This window comes from Phaseolus vulgaris, chromosome 10, assembly GCF_051622355.1.
Source record: "Phaseolus vulgaris cultivar YP4 chromosome 10, ASM5162235v1, whole genome shotgun sequence".
NCBI classification, from domain to species: domain Eukaryota; kingdom Viridiplantae; phylum Streptophyta; class Magnoliopsida; order Fabales; family Fabaceae; genus Phaseolus; species Phaseolus vulgaris.
In genome coordinates this window covers 41,499,856-41,515,259 of record NC_143507.1, presented here as the reverse complement: position 1 = coordinate 41,515,259, position 15,404 = coordinate 41,499,856, and the positions used below count along the sequence as shown (strand labels likewise).

Below are 15,404 nucleotides of genomic sequence, written 5' to 3'. Positions count from 1 at the left end.
CACATAATTTTGACATGAAACATATGTTGTGTTGGTAAGACTTTGATTGCGTGTTGGAAAGTGTTGCTGCTCAGATTTTCAATGCAAGAGAGAGAGAGTGTTGAGATCTCAGATGCCAATATAACATACATCAACATCACTCACTAATTTACCATACATTATAAATCAATAATAATAAGTGTGAAAAGTTGCCTATTGTACGTGGCACCAAATCAAAGGATGAAATCTAAGATAACAAATTTGACTTTCTAACTTTTTTACTTGGGAATATTCTCATACTAACACACCACATCAACAAAAGGGGCTTATGTGCACCACATAATATTATATTTCCATAAAAATCACTAAAAGGTGATGATGCTTTTAAAATTTGGTCTTCCCAATAACCTTATTATAAGACTCACCATTTTATTCTTTCACGTAATAAATTATAATTATTATGTATAACATAATAATTAACTATTGTTTAACTAATCCATTATGGATACTTTATATCCAAGACCACTTCAAAATACCTCATTTATCATGTCATAATTTTGAGAGAGAGTGCCTATTCTTTGGTTTGAAACTATAATTTTATTTTGATCTTGAGAAACTTGTGTGAATCATGGCATTGTCCTTTGGGACTTGAGAGACAGACGAAGAAGGTATTTAGACAAAATTAGATACATGCACATGCACTTGTATTACTCACATGTTTAAGAAAATAAATTTTTGTGGAGACAAACTTCTCAATATGAGTATTAATTGACTTATTCTTTGACTTTTGAGTTTACCTACTAGTTATATTTATAAACAAATTTGATATGTTTGAATTTAAATTTTTTTATTAAAAAAATAATAATTTTAAAATATTTTAAGGATATTTCATATCTACTACAAAAGATGAAAGATCATACCCAACCTTCATAAAACACATAATATTTTGACATTTCAGTAAAAAAATAAAAATCCAATCAAATTTTTGGTATAAAAAATATTCTTTTAATTAATAAAAATCAACTCCGACTAACAGATTTTCCTACAACAGGTAACTAACAATTGCATTTGATAAAAACAAAAATATGTTACACTTATTAGAGTGCATTCATTAGAAAAAAAAATTTATCAATAAAAAATAAATAAAATAAAATATTTCAAGAGTATCTCAATCCTTATCCAGACACTTGGTATCTCAACCTATAAAAAAAAGTGGTCATAAACAAACCACAAAATAATCATCCCTTACAAAAATAACAGAATATACACTATTAAAATATCTCCAAAATATAGCCTAACCTTAAAAAACAAAGTACTTGTACAACATTGTTGTTACATGTGCATACTCAACAAAGAAAAACCAGAGAAAAAATAATGTATATTATAGATTCACTACACATACTCTCTGTGGTATTACAAATTTACTGTATCTATTATTTGTAACCCTGTTAACTAAAATCTTTTGATTTCCTATAATTACAGTGACTTGGAGCGATTAAATTTTCCTTCTCTCAAGCTATACATGACTGTGAACTTGTGTTCATCTTCTTCTTATTAGGTTAAATCTCTTCCTAGGTGATCCATATTGGAAATCCACCATAACAAAATATTTTATATGACTCCCCTCATAGCTGAGATGTCTGCACATTCAAGAAATTATTTCCCAGTTCTTTCAAGCATTACTGAAACTGTGTTGAGAAAAAAATGTAAAAACTTATACAACACTATGCATAAAGTCAAACACAAGAAAATTCTCTAAGAATCAATACCCCTCAACTTAACACCCAAAAAAATCAGAATATTAAGACTCTTTTCCAAATTAGTGAACAAAGTACAATCATACAAATAAACATTGTTCTTTAATTAACCTTATATTTTAATATTTTTCGGACGGTTAATATAATGATGTTTGGGGGGCAATTTGGGTTGGAATTGTGAGTGAAATGTGGAAGCATAGGAACTCGGTCGTCTTTAATAGAGGAGTGGCGGATGTGTTAGAAGTTTTTGCCTCAGCACAAGTAAAGGTGTGGTCTTGGATTGCTGCAAAGTCCCGCGAAGTTTATTTTTCCTATCCCTGTTGGGTTTTGGATCCTTTGGCCGGTATACAGCTAATTCAGTAAAGCTAGTTAGCGCTTGGTTTGGTTGATCTTTTGATCGGCGGTTTTGGGTGTCGAGTTAGGAGTTAAATTGTATGTGTGTTTGTAAAAGGGTTGGACCACCCCAAAGTGGTTCCCATTTAATGATTTTTTATTGCTGATAAAAAAAAACCAACAAGAATATGTGATATATATTATACTATTTTTAGGTAGTTTTTTATTGACTATGTTATATTTATGTTATAAAATAAAAATATTTTAAAATGGGCTGAGTGATTATCGATTATTTATATTTAGGATTGTATAAATTGAAAATAATTTTCTATTGCACATATTTATACATAATATTTGGTTTTATAAGTAAGTTAGAATATTCTTAATATTATATATGTTATTTTGTTGTCGATAAAAAATACTTTAATTTTTGTTCCTACTTTGTTGAAGAGTAAAACTGATTTTTCCATGGACATATAAATAAGTGGATAGAAAGTTATGTTATATGTGGAAAGCTCCCTAACTCCATGTGAATATTGTGGTTGAAGATTGAATTTGTAAAATGGTATATATAGTTAGGTGTGTGGTTGAAATTGAAGGATGAAAATTAGGTAAGGAAAGTGTGAGGGAACACAGGAGAGTGCGTATGAACCGCCGACCACCTGATTATCCAATCACTCTTACTTTATTCCCATTTTATGCCATCAAATACAAAAAAATCTCAATGCGTGATTCACATGTCATGCACTTTCCAAATATGCCCTCTCTCTCTATCACATAACTTTACTCAAATTTTTCACTTCCTACCTTACTTATATCATTTTTCATCCAATAAGGTTTTATAGTGTTTCGATTTTAAGTTTGTTTAGAAAATATTATTAGTGTGAATTATTATATTTGAGATATTTATTGTTTTAAATTTTTATTTTTTTTTAAAAAATGTAAGAAAAGCGATATGAAATCATTAAACATATCGAAATTAACTCAAAACAATAAGAGAACAATATAAAATATAGAATAAATAAATAATTTAATTATATTTTACATTTATAACTTTTTAAGGTAATTTCATAATAATTGAACTCGATTTATTTTTTATAAGTTAAGTTGGTGTAGCATACTTATAAAGATTTTTTAATTAGAAATATTTTACAACAATATTAAACTTTAATACAGAGACAAATTTAAAAAATCGGAATAATGAAAGAGAGTGCCAATTAAGAAAATCAATTATTCATAGAACAAGAAAAAAATATTGAAACTTGAGAATGTCTAATTAAATATTATATATATATATATATATATATATATTCCATATGTAATATTATTAATAAAGTTAGTTTTAACATCCAAAATTTTATTCTTATTCTATGTCACTTTTTTTCCCTCTTTTATTTACTCATTGCACCTTTTTTTTTCTCGTTCTATTTATTTTTTTTGTCTTCTATAGCAAGAAATGTAAATTTATTGTTATTGTTATTCTTTTTGGTTTTGAAGCACTTTAACATGTGGCATGTGATTAATTGAATATCTTCCACAAAATTGATGTTCTTGAAGGGAAGTTCTTTTCCAAGTATAAACCAATACATTGAACGGCATCTTCCATAGTGTTAGTTTCCTTATAGAATTTCTGACATAAATACTCTTTGATTTTACTATTATTGTGTTTATACAATAAAATGCATGCACATTATACTTTTTAAAATCGAATCACATTGCCCTTTGTCTTATTGAAAACTTAATTATTAGTTCCAGTAGTAAGAATCCATTTACTAATGAAGAAAAAAATAGTAAAAGTTAGTGCAAAAATAGGTTTGAATTGATATTTTAAAATTAAACATAAATATTTTTTAAAAATAATGCATTAAACACATCGTTAACAAGGTTTATAAATAGGTTTTAGATATTATTCTACTATTTTATTTCTTATAATTTTATAGCATATTAATTCACCATTTTCTTGTTTATTATTCTATAAATTGATTTTTTTGTTAATTATCGTTTTTAGAGTTCTATTAAAATATAAATCCATAATCATGGTGCTTTTTTTTATCAGCACCATGTATTATGGTGTATTTGATATGTTTACCAAAAGTGTATATTTTATTTAGACTTAATATTAAAAGTTGTGAAGTTATATTTTCTTACTATTATTTTAAAAATACACAAGGGTTGACAGCAAAATGGACAATTTTGTCTTTAACACACCCCATGAAGGTGTTGGAGGAGACCATCGGGTGCAAAACAAAATAACCTTTAGATAGCATGTGTTCAGATCCGGGCAATTTCTTCCTCCACCATATCAATTTTGACTTGGACCCTATCATTTTTACAAAATTCTAAAACTACCTTTATTCCAGATTTGAAAAATAGTAAATAAAATTCAAAAATAAAAAAATACATTCTGGATAAAAGAATCCAGAACACAAAATTAAAAATGTATTTTGAATAAAAATTACAGAAATTCAAAAATGTGTTCTGGATATTAAAATCCGAAATATTTTCGGATAAAAGGTTCCGGAAGTGATTTTTATTTACACCCTCCTTTTGTGTAAGGTTATTTTTGTCATTTTCGATAGTATATTGGGTGCATGTTGTAATTGAAATGGTGCAGGGAGAAATTGCCTCAGACCCGTTATTGAGAGTCGAAGCCTAGCTACTTATAGGGAGTTGCTCTCTGTACCCCTTCTTTTCAAACATGCACCCCATATGATGTTGAAATGATAAAACTATCTCAATGGATAATGTATCTTCCCGATTTAAAAATAAATTTCAAAATATGAAATTCAGAATATATTTTTTATTTTGTATTACAGAAGATATATTTCAAAAATAAAAAATAAAAAATATATTTCAAAATATACATTCTAAAATACAAATTATGTATTTTGGATTTGAAATACAAAATAAAAAATACATTTCAAAACATATATTATGAAATATAAATTTTATATTCGTAAAGTACATGAATATAAATTTTATATTTCAAAATGTTTGTTTTGAAATACAAAATAAAGAATTATATTTTAAATTATACATTCCTTTGTATTTTGAACTACATATTATGAAATACAAATATATTATTTTTAATGTTCTGGAATGTCATTGAATTCCATAATCCAAAACAGAAACTACAAAAATAAAACTTACTGATAATTTATTTTCAAAAGGGTGTATTTTAAATTTTAATTTTTTTTGCGGTGCAATTTGAAAGTATTGGGGTGCAGAGTGCAATACCCCTACTTAGATGGGTATTATTTTTCTCAAATAATATGAAACCCAACCAATATTTTGTGATGGTCAGCACAATTATTCTTCCTTTGTGTGTATACTAATTTTTTTTGAAACATATTTATTACAGTAATTATATAATTTGTATAAAAAACAATGTTGTGGTTTATATATTAATTTCATCAAGAGTAGAGTATGGGCCTTTGGATGAGCTTTTTTCAAGGGCAGTTTCTTCCTGCACCCCTACATTTTTCTTCCTGCACCCACAATGTTATGCAAAGACTAAATTGTCCCTATTATTCTTTAAAAACCCTAAAATGCACTTGAACTGTATTTATTTTTTGCATTACGGATTATGGAATCCGGAAAAATTTCGAATTGGCACTTCCGGTAAAATTTCGGATCCACCAATCCGTAATTCAAAATATGCATCATTCAAAAAAAGTATTCTGGATCCATCAATCCGTAACAGAAATATGCATTCCAGATTCCAAAATCCGTAATTTAAAAAAAAGCATTCCAGATCCATGAATCCGTAATAGAATTAGACTTCCGGATTCAGCAATCCAAAAATCAATAATTTATGCAAAAATTACTTCCAGAACACCCCCTCATCCAGAAAAAAAAATATTGAGTTCCGGATTGCTGAATCCGTAGCACACTCCCAGATTCATATTTCCGGTAACCACGGTGTCCTTGTTCAAATAAAATATTAAGGCCAATTTTGGGATTTAGAAAATTGTAGGGTGCAGGAAGAAAAATTTAGGGGTGCAGGAAGAAGAAGCCTTTTTCAAGACATCTTTGATGTTTCTTCCTGTACCCTATCAAAATTAGAGTTTGCACGTCATCAATTTTCAAAAAGTGTTTTATCCTTCTTTTGAATGACTTCTGGATTATCTTTTTTTGAAAACATACTTTCCAGAATTCATGAAATGTATACTGGAAAACATTTTCCAAAAAAACATTTTTTAAACAAAAGTTACAAAATAAACTTTCCATAATATATATAATAAGTTCCAGAATGTGTTTTTCAAAATATGTTTTAGTAATAACTTTTTGAAAAAAAGACTTAGATGGATCATTTGATAATTTAGTATCTAAGTCCTAAGAAAAAATAATAATATACAGTCACTTTTAATGCCACAAGATTTAGGTTGATCAGGACTATACAATGTTATAACCTATAAGTCAAGAGTCCAAAATAAAGATTATTACCAAAGTATTATTTGGAAACTGAATAATATAAGAAAAATGGGATTCTACATGAAGCATCACAGATTGTGAAGTTCTTCACTTGGTAAAATTAACAACTATTATTGTATCCAACTCAATACAAAGTACAATAAAGTTTCATCAAAATATATTCAAAACCATCTAGAGTGTGGCTTATTCTGACTTATAGAGAATAGTATTCTGGTTTATCTCCTCAGGGTATGCAGAATATACTCCGCATAAAGATCCCTGCAACAAATCAGAGACAAGATATAACAGTGAAGTGAAATGATGTAGATTGCACTACAGTATTTGTGTTACATGAATAAATGAGATGAATGACTAATACAAGAATGGAGAAACATGGTTGAGTTACTGATCTATGAGGTATACAATATTTTGTTATTGGAATATGATAATCTTATTGACCATGAATTATGTATCAAAACCAATTTTAACTAGATATTAGAGTTCAAAAAATCAAACTAGGTGCTCCAAAGATACTGACATTGAGAATTGGATGGCTTCAACAGCAGTAGATGCAGGTAAAAACTCATTAACTGCTACCTCCTTGTTCTCATTCTTCTTGTCTAATCAATATGTTAAGAAATGCACTCAATTTTTTTATGAAAACGTAAATTGAGCTTAAAGAAAGGTCAATTTCAGGTTTTCATTTTCTGTTTTCACCTTTCAATTTCAAAAGGTCTCATTCCTTTCAGTCTATTTCTTGGTTTCAAAGATTTATGAAGGAAACACAGAAGAGAACTGTGTTATTACTAGTTAAAAAGTGAAAACATGAAGTAAAGGTAAAAGTAACTTTCCCTTGGTTATCAAGTTCTTGGAATAAGATTTTTTAAGGATACAATCTTCAAAGAAGCGTCGAATCTCGGAGAGGCGATGAGGTGGAAGTTCTTTGAAGTCAGTATAGTGTTTATACTCAGGATCATCAGCACAGACTGCAATAATTTTATCATCCTTCTCTCCCTGTGTTAATTGGACAAAACTGTTATTGTTCAAAATGGTTGGAACAAAATAGCCACTGATATATATCAACTAAAAGGCCAAAAAAATATACCTGATCAATCATAGGCATGAGTCCAATGGCCCTTGCTCTTAGGAAACAACCAGGAAGAATTGGCTCCTACCATATCAGTAATTCAGTAAGTTTACCATTGTTGGTATATAGAACTCAAACATTCTCATCAAACTAAGTACTATATTTAACAACATAGTATGGCTAAAGCAGCAATTGAGTTTATGTGACATCTTTTGAATGGATGTAAAAAATTGAAAAGGGAGGATTCAAAGTTGATGAATATAGAACCATGGCATATTTTAGTTTTATTATACATTAAGCCCTCTTGTATATGTTGAATGAGTTTAAAAAGGTAAGAATTTACCTGCATGAGAACCAAGACATCAATTGGATCATTGTCTTCACATAGAGTTCTTGGGATGAAACCGTAATTATGAGGATAAACAACTGATGAATACAATATCCGATCAACCTGATAATTGTTTAGATGGTAAGAAGAATATAAAGATAGACGAGAAATGGAATGCAGAATTCAGATTTTGGAAGGTTCAAGACTCTAGAATCCACAAGACTAGCGGGAAAAAAATGCTCATAAAAATATCATCTTGAGATTTCTCTGTAAAATCTTTTTCAGATCATAGCACTAGATACTCCCATTTCAAAGCCAAAAAGAAATTGGTCCATACCTTAATTAATCCAGTTTTTTTGTCAAGTTCGTATTTGACCTTGCTTCCTTTAGAGATCTCAACAACCTACAAATAGAAATAAAGCTAGTAAGCATTGAACAAACATCAACAGCATACATTGTAGGAAATTTATAGTTAAAAATGGAATTACAGTTTTTCATGAATATTGTTATTAGGAAAGATAAACTAATGGAAATTTAGAAAATGTCATAATGTAGAAATAGAAAAATCTTTTTAAGAGTGTAAGGGTGTTAAGAGTTACACGAATATGCCACTCATCAAGTTCAAAAATCTATACCAACCAGTGTTATTTGACAAGTGATATATGATTCATATACTTCTTGCATGACAGATTTGTATTGTTTTAGGAAATTGCAGACCAAAAGGTAACAAGCTATTTGCTAAAACTTAAGGAAGTATTTGGACTTGCAATTTTAATTCTAAATTCATGTCTATTTTGTGCTTCTCCTTTGTAAAAGATTGGTTTGTAGTTGATTTTGCACCTACTTTTAAACTTCAATAAAGGTTGCATCCACTGTGCAACCACAAATATAGTATTAATACCTGCAAGTGTGGTAGATTTAGGAAAACTGGATTAAATTTGAATTGAATGCAGAAGGAAATGGCCCAGTACATTGGTTACACTCAAGAATTTATGTAAAATAAATGGCATAATTGTGGACATTCTTTTCAGTATCAGAACTTACACAATTGAAAATCATAGGTGCCCCAGGTCCTGCAAATGAAGAACATTAAAAAACTCTTTTTTTGTGGGGTGATACCAAACCAATCCTTGTTTTAGCATAAGCATTTGGCCTAGCCAAAAGATTATTCAGCAACATGATTTGAGAGATCTAATGTTAAATTAAATGGCAAGGAAGCAACACAGTGAACAAGATACCAATTTCAAGATCATGCCAAGGGTGAGCAGCAACTGATCTCCTAGACAGAGATGAAAGAATCCTTTCATTTAAGCGAGGAGTTGGACGATTTTCACGAACTTCTTCACCATTCTCCTCAGTACTCATCTTCAAAGACTAATCATATCAAAGTCATGATCATATACATTGTTAACAATATTCCACTAAAAGTTGATCCATTTCATCAAATGTTAGAAATCTACCAAACATCAACAATAAGTGGTAATAGAGACAAAAAAATATCTGCATATTTCATTGCAAACATGAATCTACCCTAAAAAGCCATGACATGAAACTAAAAAGGAATCATGATAACTTGATGCACGATTAACACAATAAAATGATATATTATAAGGCTTGGAAGAAAGGAAGTAACATACCTTGAACAACAGTTTATGCAAATATTATTGAAAGAAGGTAAAGGGTGAAGCAAAAGAGATCTGAGAAAGAAAAGAATTTGTTGTGTGTATCTATAGAGGTGAAGGGAAGAACATGGTGAGTCAATTATTTACTCACCTCGTGTTTGAAAGTGAGACAAGCATGCTTACCATTCCACCTGTTCTTTGGAACTTTCAAAAGAACATTTCTAGCCAATAAAAAATCAAAACAAAAAAACAAGTAGTTTCATTTTTATTAATTTCCTCCTCTATTTTTAATGATGTCCGAAGAGAAATAATTAAATAAATATTAAAATTACGTTAAAATGTAAAAGTCTTTTATTTTTTCTTAAAGTAAGTTATCATCTTTATTTGAAATATAAATATTATTTATTATGTTATTGAAAACATTTCGTAGCAATCTTTATGTACTAGTAAGTTATATTCATTTTTTTTTTGTTATAGTTTGGAAAAAAACTGGTTATGAAAGCATTATAAAAGGATGAAAACCATTTTAACTCCACCCATCATTTCTAGCAAGCTTTTCTCTTTTAATTTTAATATAATACCAAATCAATCAAATAGAGACATGGACTTTGTCAAAATTTCTGCAACACGTTGTTTGTACCATCAAGCAACATCTTGAACTGTGTTTATTTTAAGTATAAAAAAAATAATTTGTTAACGCAAATTTGAAATAAAAATATATCTATTTGATGACAATAATAACTATAACTAATACTTGTTAAAGGATAATTTAATAAATTATCCGAAAGGTAAAAAATCCTTGACTTAGTCATAGATATCCGTATTTAGAGAGAACTTTCAAAAGTTTTAGTTTTGTTTCCATGTTAACAAACAAGTTTGGAATTTTTTAATTTAATTATTAAAATATGAACTTTAAACTTAACTATATGATATTATATAGTATAAATGGTTTCATATTTTGATAGGTTTAATAAACTTTTATCAAAATATACTGTAAATTATTCTGATAATATATTAATAAATAAATTTTAAATTTAACTCAATTTTTAAATATTATGAAACAACTACAAACCAATCACAGAATTTACATTTATTGGAAAATTGAAAACATTTATTGGAACTACAAAACAAATAACAAAGGTATGAAAATTAAAAGACATTGACTGGTGGGTGATGACTTAATCATCTGAAAATGTTATGGAAGTTTGGTGAAGCTGCTGCTACCATGATGAAGGAATGTTGACTCAATCACTCTTCTTTTCATTCACTAACTTTGGTATTATGCTTATTTGCTGCATAAGTCAGCTTCCATTTATTCCTGCAACCCAAAGAATACTTTGATGCTTGTGTTGTTGCTATCTACATTCCTATATATATATACACATGAATCCATTTTATCAATTTTTACGCTCAATAAACTAAAATGATTAATGTTCCTGCTTTGTCAGGAATGGTATCATTGTTTCTACTAAGTGTTGGTATTTCTATTAGGGATCTTGGTTTTTGGTTGCAATATTAAGAAAAGTACTTATAAAAAATATTCTATATTTAAAAATATTTACATTGATATAATGTTGTCAACCTATTTATAGGAAGGAGTTTAGTTTTTTACACCTATAAATCTATATTAACACAATTTTAGTAGTTAATGTTCTCACATTTTATATGAAATTACTTTTAATCTTAGTTTAATTTGTCGTTAATGTGTTTAGTGGTCGAGGGGTCTTAACCACATGCAATATAACTTACATGATTAAAGAGGTATCATAGTTCAATTAAAATATTCAATATAATAAGAACTTGTCTATATCATTGTATTTCTTTGACTTGGACTCGCATAGATACTTAGTCAAATTGTTCTTATTTTTTACCGTCAACCACTTCCCCTCCACATCCTCCATCACCACCACCCCCTTATTCTTAACCCTCCATATCCGTTTGTTTGTTTTCCCCTCTCTTGATCCATTTTCTCACTCATTTCGCTCATAGACTAACGCGCCTCCCTTTTTGTTTACTAAGCACTCTCTTTCTCATAGACTAACCTCTCTCACTTGCAGCAACGCTCTTTTATCTGGTACGTTTTTTTTTCGTACTATTCTTTTTTTTTCTTTAATAGTTCTGTTATAAGTTTGATTAAATTGTTGTCTTCGTGTATTTTATGGTGTTATTTGTGTCTGCACAATAATATCAATATTGTCATTGTACAATACCAAAGACATGCATAAATGAATAAAAAAGAAAAGTAAATTCATACATTGCATTTTCATCTTCTACTTTATAATTGAAAAACAACACTTACTGGTTGGTTTGGTGGTTCTTGAAGGAAACTACGACTTCTCATATTTTGGATTTTGCATATGAAAATAGAAAACAAAAAAGATGTTTGATGGGATAAAAGTGAAGATGAAAAGAAAATGTTTAGTTTTGAATTTAAAATTTTTTGAATTTAAATTTTTTTGAATTTAATTTTTTTTGAATTTAATTTTGTTTTAATTTAATTTTTTTTAATTTAAAATTTTTTTAATTTAAAATGAATAAGTAGTATTTTTAAATAATTAAATATTTTTTATACTTATAAATACTTATTGACTTTGAAAATTTACACAAGTCCTTTCTCTGCAATTTTATGGCGGAAAAAAACAATGTCTTCTACGACCTCAATTGTGTTGTGGGCACAATCCTCACCGTCACCAGCGGAGCCGTTGGAGGGAGTGAGGGTTCAGAAGAATATCGCGGTCTCAAAGAATTTGGAAATCCAAAAATATCAAACTAATGAAAGCGCGATGAATAGAACAAAAATTGCAGTACAATATCTGAAGACAATTTTTGAAGATGATAGTGATGCGAAGAAATTTTTTGAAGATGATAGTGATGCGTCTGAGCAATCATGTTCTTAGTCTCCTCTTAATTATGTTGTTGAGGATCTTTATTACGACAATGATGAAGAAAGCGCTAGCATTGACTACTGCATTAGAGAACGTCATAAATCTCATAGTTGTTGTCGTCAATGCTAGCGCTTTCTTCATAATATTTGTACCGCATTTTTTATTTTTATCATTTATATATAATTATGTTTAAAATTAAAATTCAATAAACGATATCATTATTCACACACTTATATTATCAGTATAAATTTACAGTTCATTTTAATAAATACAAATACATGCAAGAAGACACATAAATTTTATCAAAACATAGTTAACATAGTAGTAATATATGGTAAATTTACCGATTATTCAATTTAGTTTTATTTTAATTAAATATAAATTTTAATCAAATTAATAATTTTACAATGCAGATTGCCACCAATTTAAATAAAAAACATAGTATGGAACACTAATAACATAGTATGGAGCACTAATAACATTTTTGTTACCTTCATTTTTTTATTGATTGAGACAAATGTCAAATAGATGTCAATCTCATTTCTGAAATAATATTTGTCATATAAATAGTATTGTTTCTCCTTCTCTATAAGTTCTTTCTTCCTGCATTCATTGCTCCTCTTTATTTCAAACATTTACTCTTCAAATTTGTGTTTGTCGTTCTAGAGTTGATATTTTATCACTTATATTTTTCATTTTGTTATGTAATCTATTAAAATGTAGAAAAATAATAAAAATTATAAAAATATTTAAAAAATTATAAAAATTAAATATTTATATTTACTTTTAATTAGACAATTTTAAAGTTCTAAATAATTTTTTTAAAATAAGATTATATAATTTTTTAATACTATTTTTTTTGAGAAAATTACAATAAAGAAAACTAAGTTAGTAAATAATAAGATAAACATAGAAAGGTATGGATATATTAACTTCAAGTAAACTTCATATTTGTTAATAATATTAATTATCTGCAAGTAACTTATGTGATATTTCTTTATCTAAATTTTAGGAAAAAAAATAAAACACCCTAAATATGAAATAGATCTATTTTAAATGCAAATTATAATATTATAAAAAACTTTCTTTAACTTTTCATAAGACTGTTAACAAAAGATGAAAAATGTACTATCAATTTATTCCTAATCTTTATTCTTTTCTCCAATTATTTTCTTTCTTTTCTTATTATTTTTTTTAACATATCAGTTTTCCACAAAATCAAGATGTTGTTACAAAATTTACATTAGTTAATTATCATCAAAACAATACACCACAATATCAATTTTCTTACAATCTTTATTTATCTTCTGAACAGTTTTTTATTCCAAAATATATCTTTATTAAATTATTTTGATTATACGATTGTCAAAATAAGTATTTAATTTAATTTTTTACATCTTATAACTAATCTCTTATATATATATATATATATATATATATCTTATATTATAATGTATTATAATTTTAAGATATATTCAAAAGTTAATTTTAGTGTTTATAGTTTATTTTTACTATTAAAGTATAATAAGACTAAAATAAAAATAAAAATATGATGTATATCATAACAATAAATGTACAAGTAGTATGAAAAAACTTCTAAAATATTTCTTACATAATAGATAAACTTACAATTTTTTTATGTTTCACTGTTACTTATAATAAAATCACTGTGATTAAATTTTAAATAAAAATGAAATTTGAAAAATGCCGACTTATAAAATTACTTATAATGAAATTTGTATCCAGAAATCCCTCTATGTATTAAACATTCTTGTTAATTTACCCCAACTTTCTTATGAATGATTGGACTTCACAATTATATTTTTCATTTATTTTTTTAAAAGCGTATGTTAATATGTTATTAATCTGTCTACTAATTTTTGTTAGTCCAACATGCATATTGCAACCTTCACTTTGAACCTTATTTTTTCATTAACCCAATTTATGATGTGGATTTTAGGAAATATTTCAATCTCATATGCGATCATAAGTTGAATATTGGTTGATTTAATACATATACATATTCTTTAAACTCATAACCTAAACTAGAAAAAGACTAAAAGAACTTGAGTTTATTTCCTCTACAATTTCATAGATACGAAAAAATTTCAAATTATTTACAGATGAAACATATTTTAATTATCTAATCTGATTGGGATAAAAAATTTAAATTGTACAATCTAAATACATTTTAAAATTTTAAATGTATTTGAAGTTACACCATTGATAAACGTTATCACAATATACTTTGTAAAATATATTTTTGAATTACGTAATTCAAAAATCCAAAAATACATTACACAATTTAAAATATATTTTCAAATTGCACCAACCAAATATTTAAAGTATAAATATTTTAGACCTTTCGAACAACCCTCCAAAAGTGTAGGAAGAGACGGTGTGCAAAAAGTAATTAATCTGTATTTGTTGGGGCAATTAGTAATGAAGGGCCTTTGAGGGAAATGCCTTTAGCCAGGGATTTGCAAATGGATCAACTTGGTGAATGATTTTGGCACCTCTCTTTTATGCCATTTTTTTGTTAATTGAACAAAGAAACAAATCCACACACACAACCTGAAATGTACCCTCTAATTCTATGGATTGTCAAATTTCCCTTGTTACGAAGGGTACTTCAATTAAAATAAAAAAAAAATAGTTGCCTTGTTGTAATGCACACCTTTGAGATTAGTATTTATGAACAGTGTTTTAAGTAAATAAATTTACTTAAAAGAAAATAGAAGAATTTGAAGAATTAAACTGAAGTAATTAATTATTTTGACTTAAATTCAACATACCTTATTATTGATTTGATTATTAATATATTTTAAACTAACACACCATTAATTAAAAATCTGTATTATGAGAAATGAGATTATTAGATCTAACTTAAACCGAATCAATTGATTTTAATGGTTCAACATTTTATTACTAAAACTGAATGGTATTATATAAATATAAAATATTTGTATATAGATACTTAATATTTTTGGTTAACAATAA

The 15,404-nt window shown here is 27.3% G+C and overlaps 1 protein-coding gene across 7 annotated transcripts; it reads right to left on the bottom strand.

The window, feature by feature from the left end:
* Window positions 1–6,522: 6,522 nt before the first annotated feature.
* On the bottom strand, window positions 6,523–9,757 carry LOC137818661 (soluble inorganic pyrophosphatase 1). Of its 7 annotated transcripts, XM_068622209.2 has the most exons (10): window positions 9,671–9,716; window positions 9,535–9,594; window positions 9,136–9,271; window positions 8,942–8,970; window positions 8,235–8,300; window positions 7,913–8,020; window positions 7,588–7,653; window positions 7,376–7,496; window positions 7,021–7,102; window positions 6,523–6,761 (listed from the first exon to the last, which is right to left on the bottom strand). In XM_068622209.2, the coding sequence occupies exons 3-10, from the start codon at window positions 9,260–9,262 to the stop codon at window positions 6,719–6,721; spliced, it is 642 nt and encodes a 213-aa protein (XP_068478310.1). In that variant the 5' UTR covers window positions 9,263–9,271; window positions 9,535–9,594; window positions 9,671–9,716; the 3' UTR covers window positions 6,523–6,718. The 7 variants fall into 7 exon arrangements, with proteins under 7 accessions (XP_068478310.1, XP_068478315.1, XP_068478312.1 ...); XM_068622214.2 differs by lacking the exon at window positions 9,535–9,594 and having other exon boundaries at window positions 9,671–9,751; XM_068622211.2 differs by lacking the exon at window positions 8,942–8,970 and having other exon boundaries at window positions 9,671–9,707.
* Window positions 9,758–15,404: the final 5,647 nt, after the last annotated feature.

Coding starts and splice junctions, on each gene's coding strand:
- LOC137818661 (XM_068622214.2), bottom strand. CDS start 9,262: ATGAGTACTGAGGAGAATGGTGAAGAAGTTCGTGAAAATCGTCCAACT. Junction 8,971..9,135: donor TTGGCATGATCTTGAAATTG/GTATCTTGTTCA, acceptor CTTCATTTGCAG/GACCTGGGGCACCTATGATT. Junction 7,497..7,587: donor TCATGCCTATGATTGATCAG/GTATATTTTTTT, acceptor CAATTAACACAG/GGAGAGAAGGATGATAAAAT.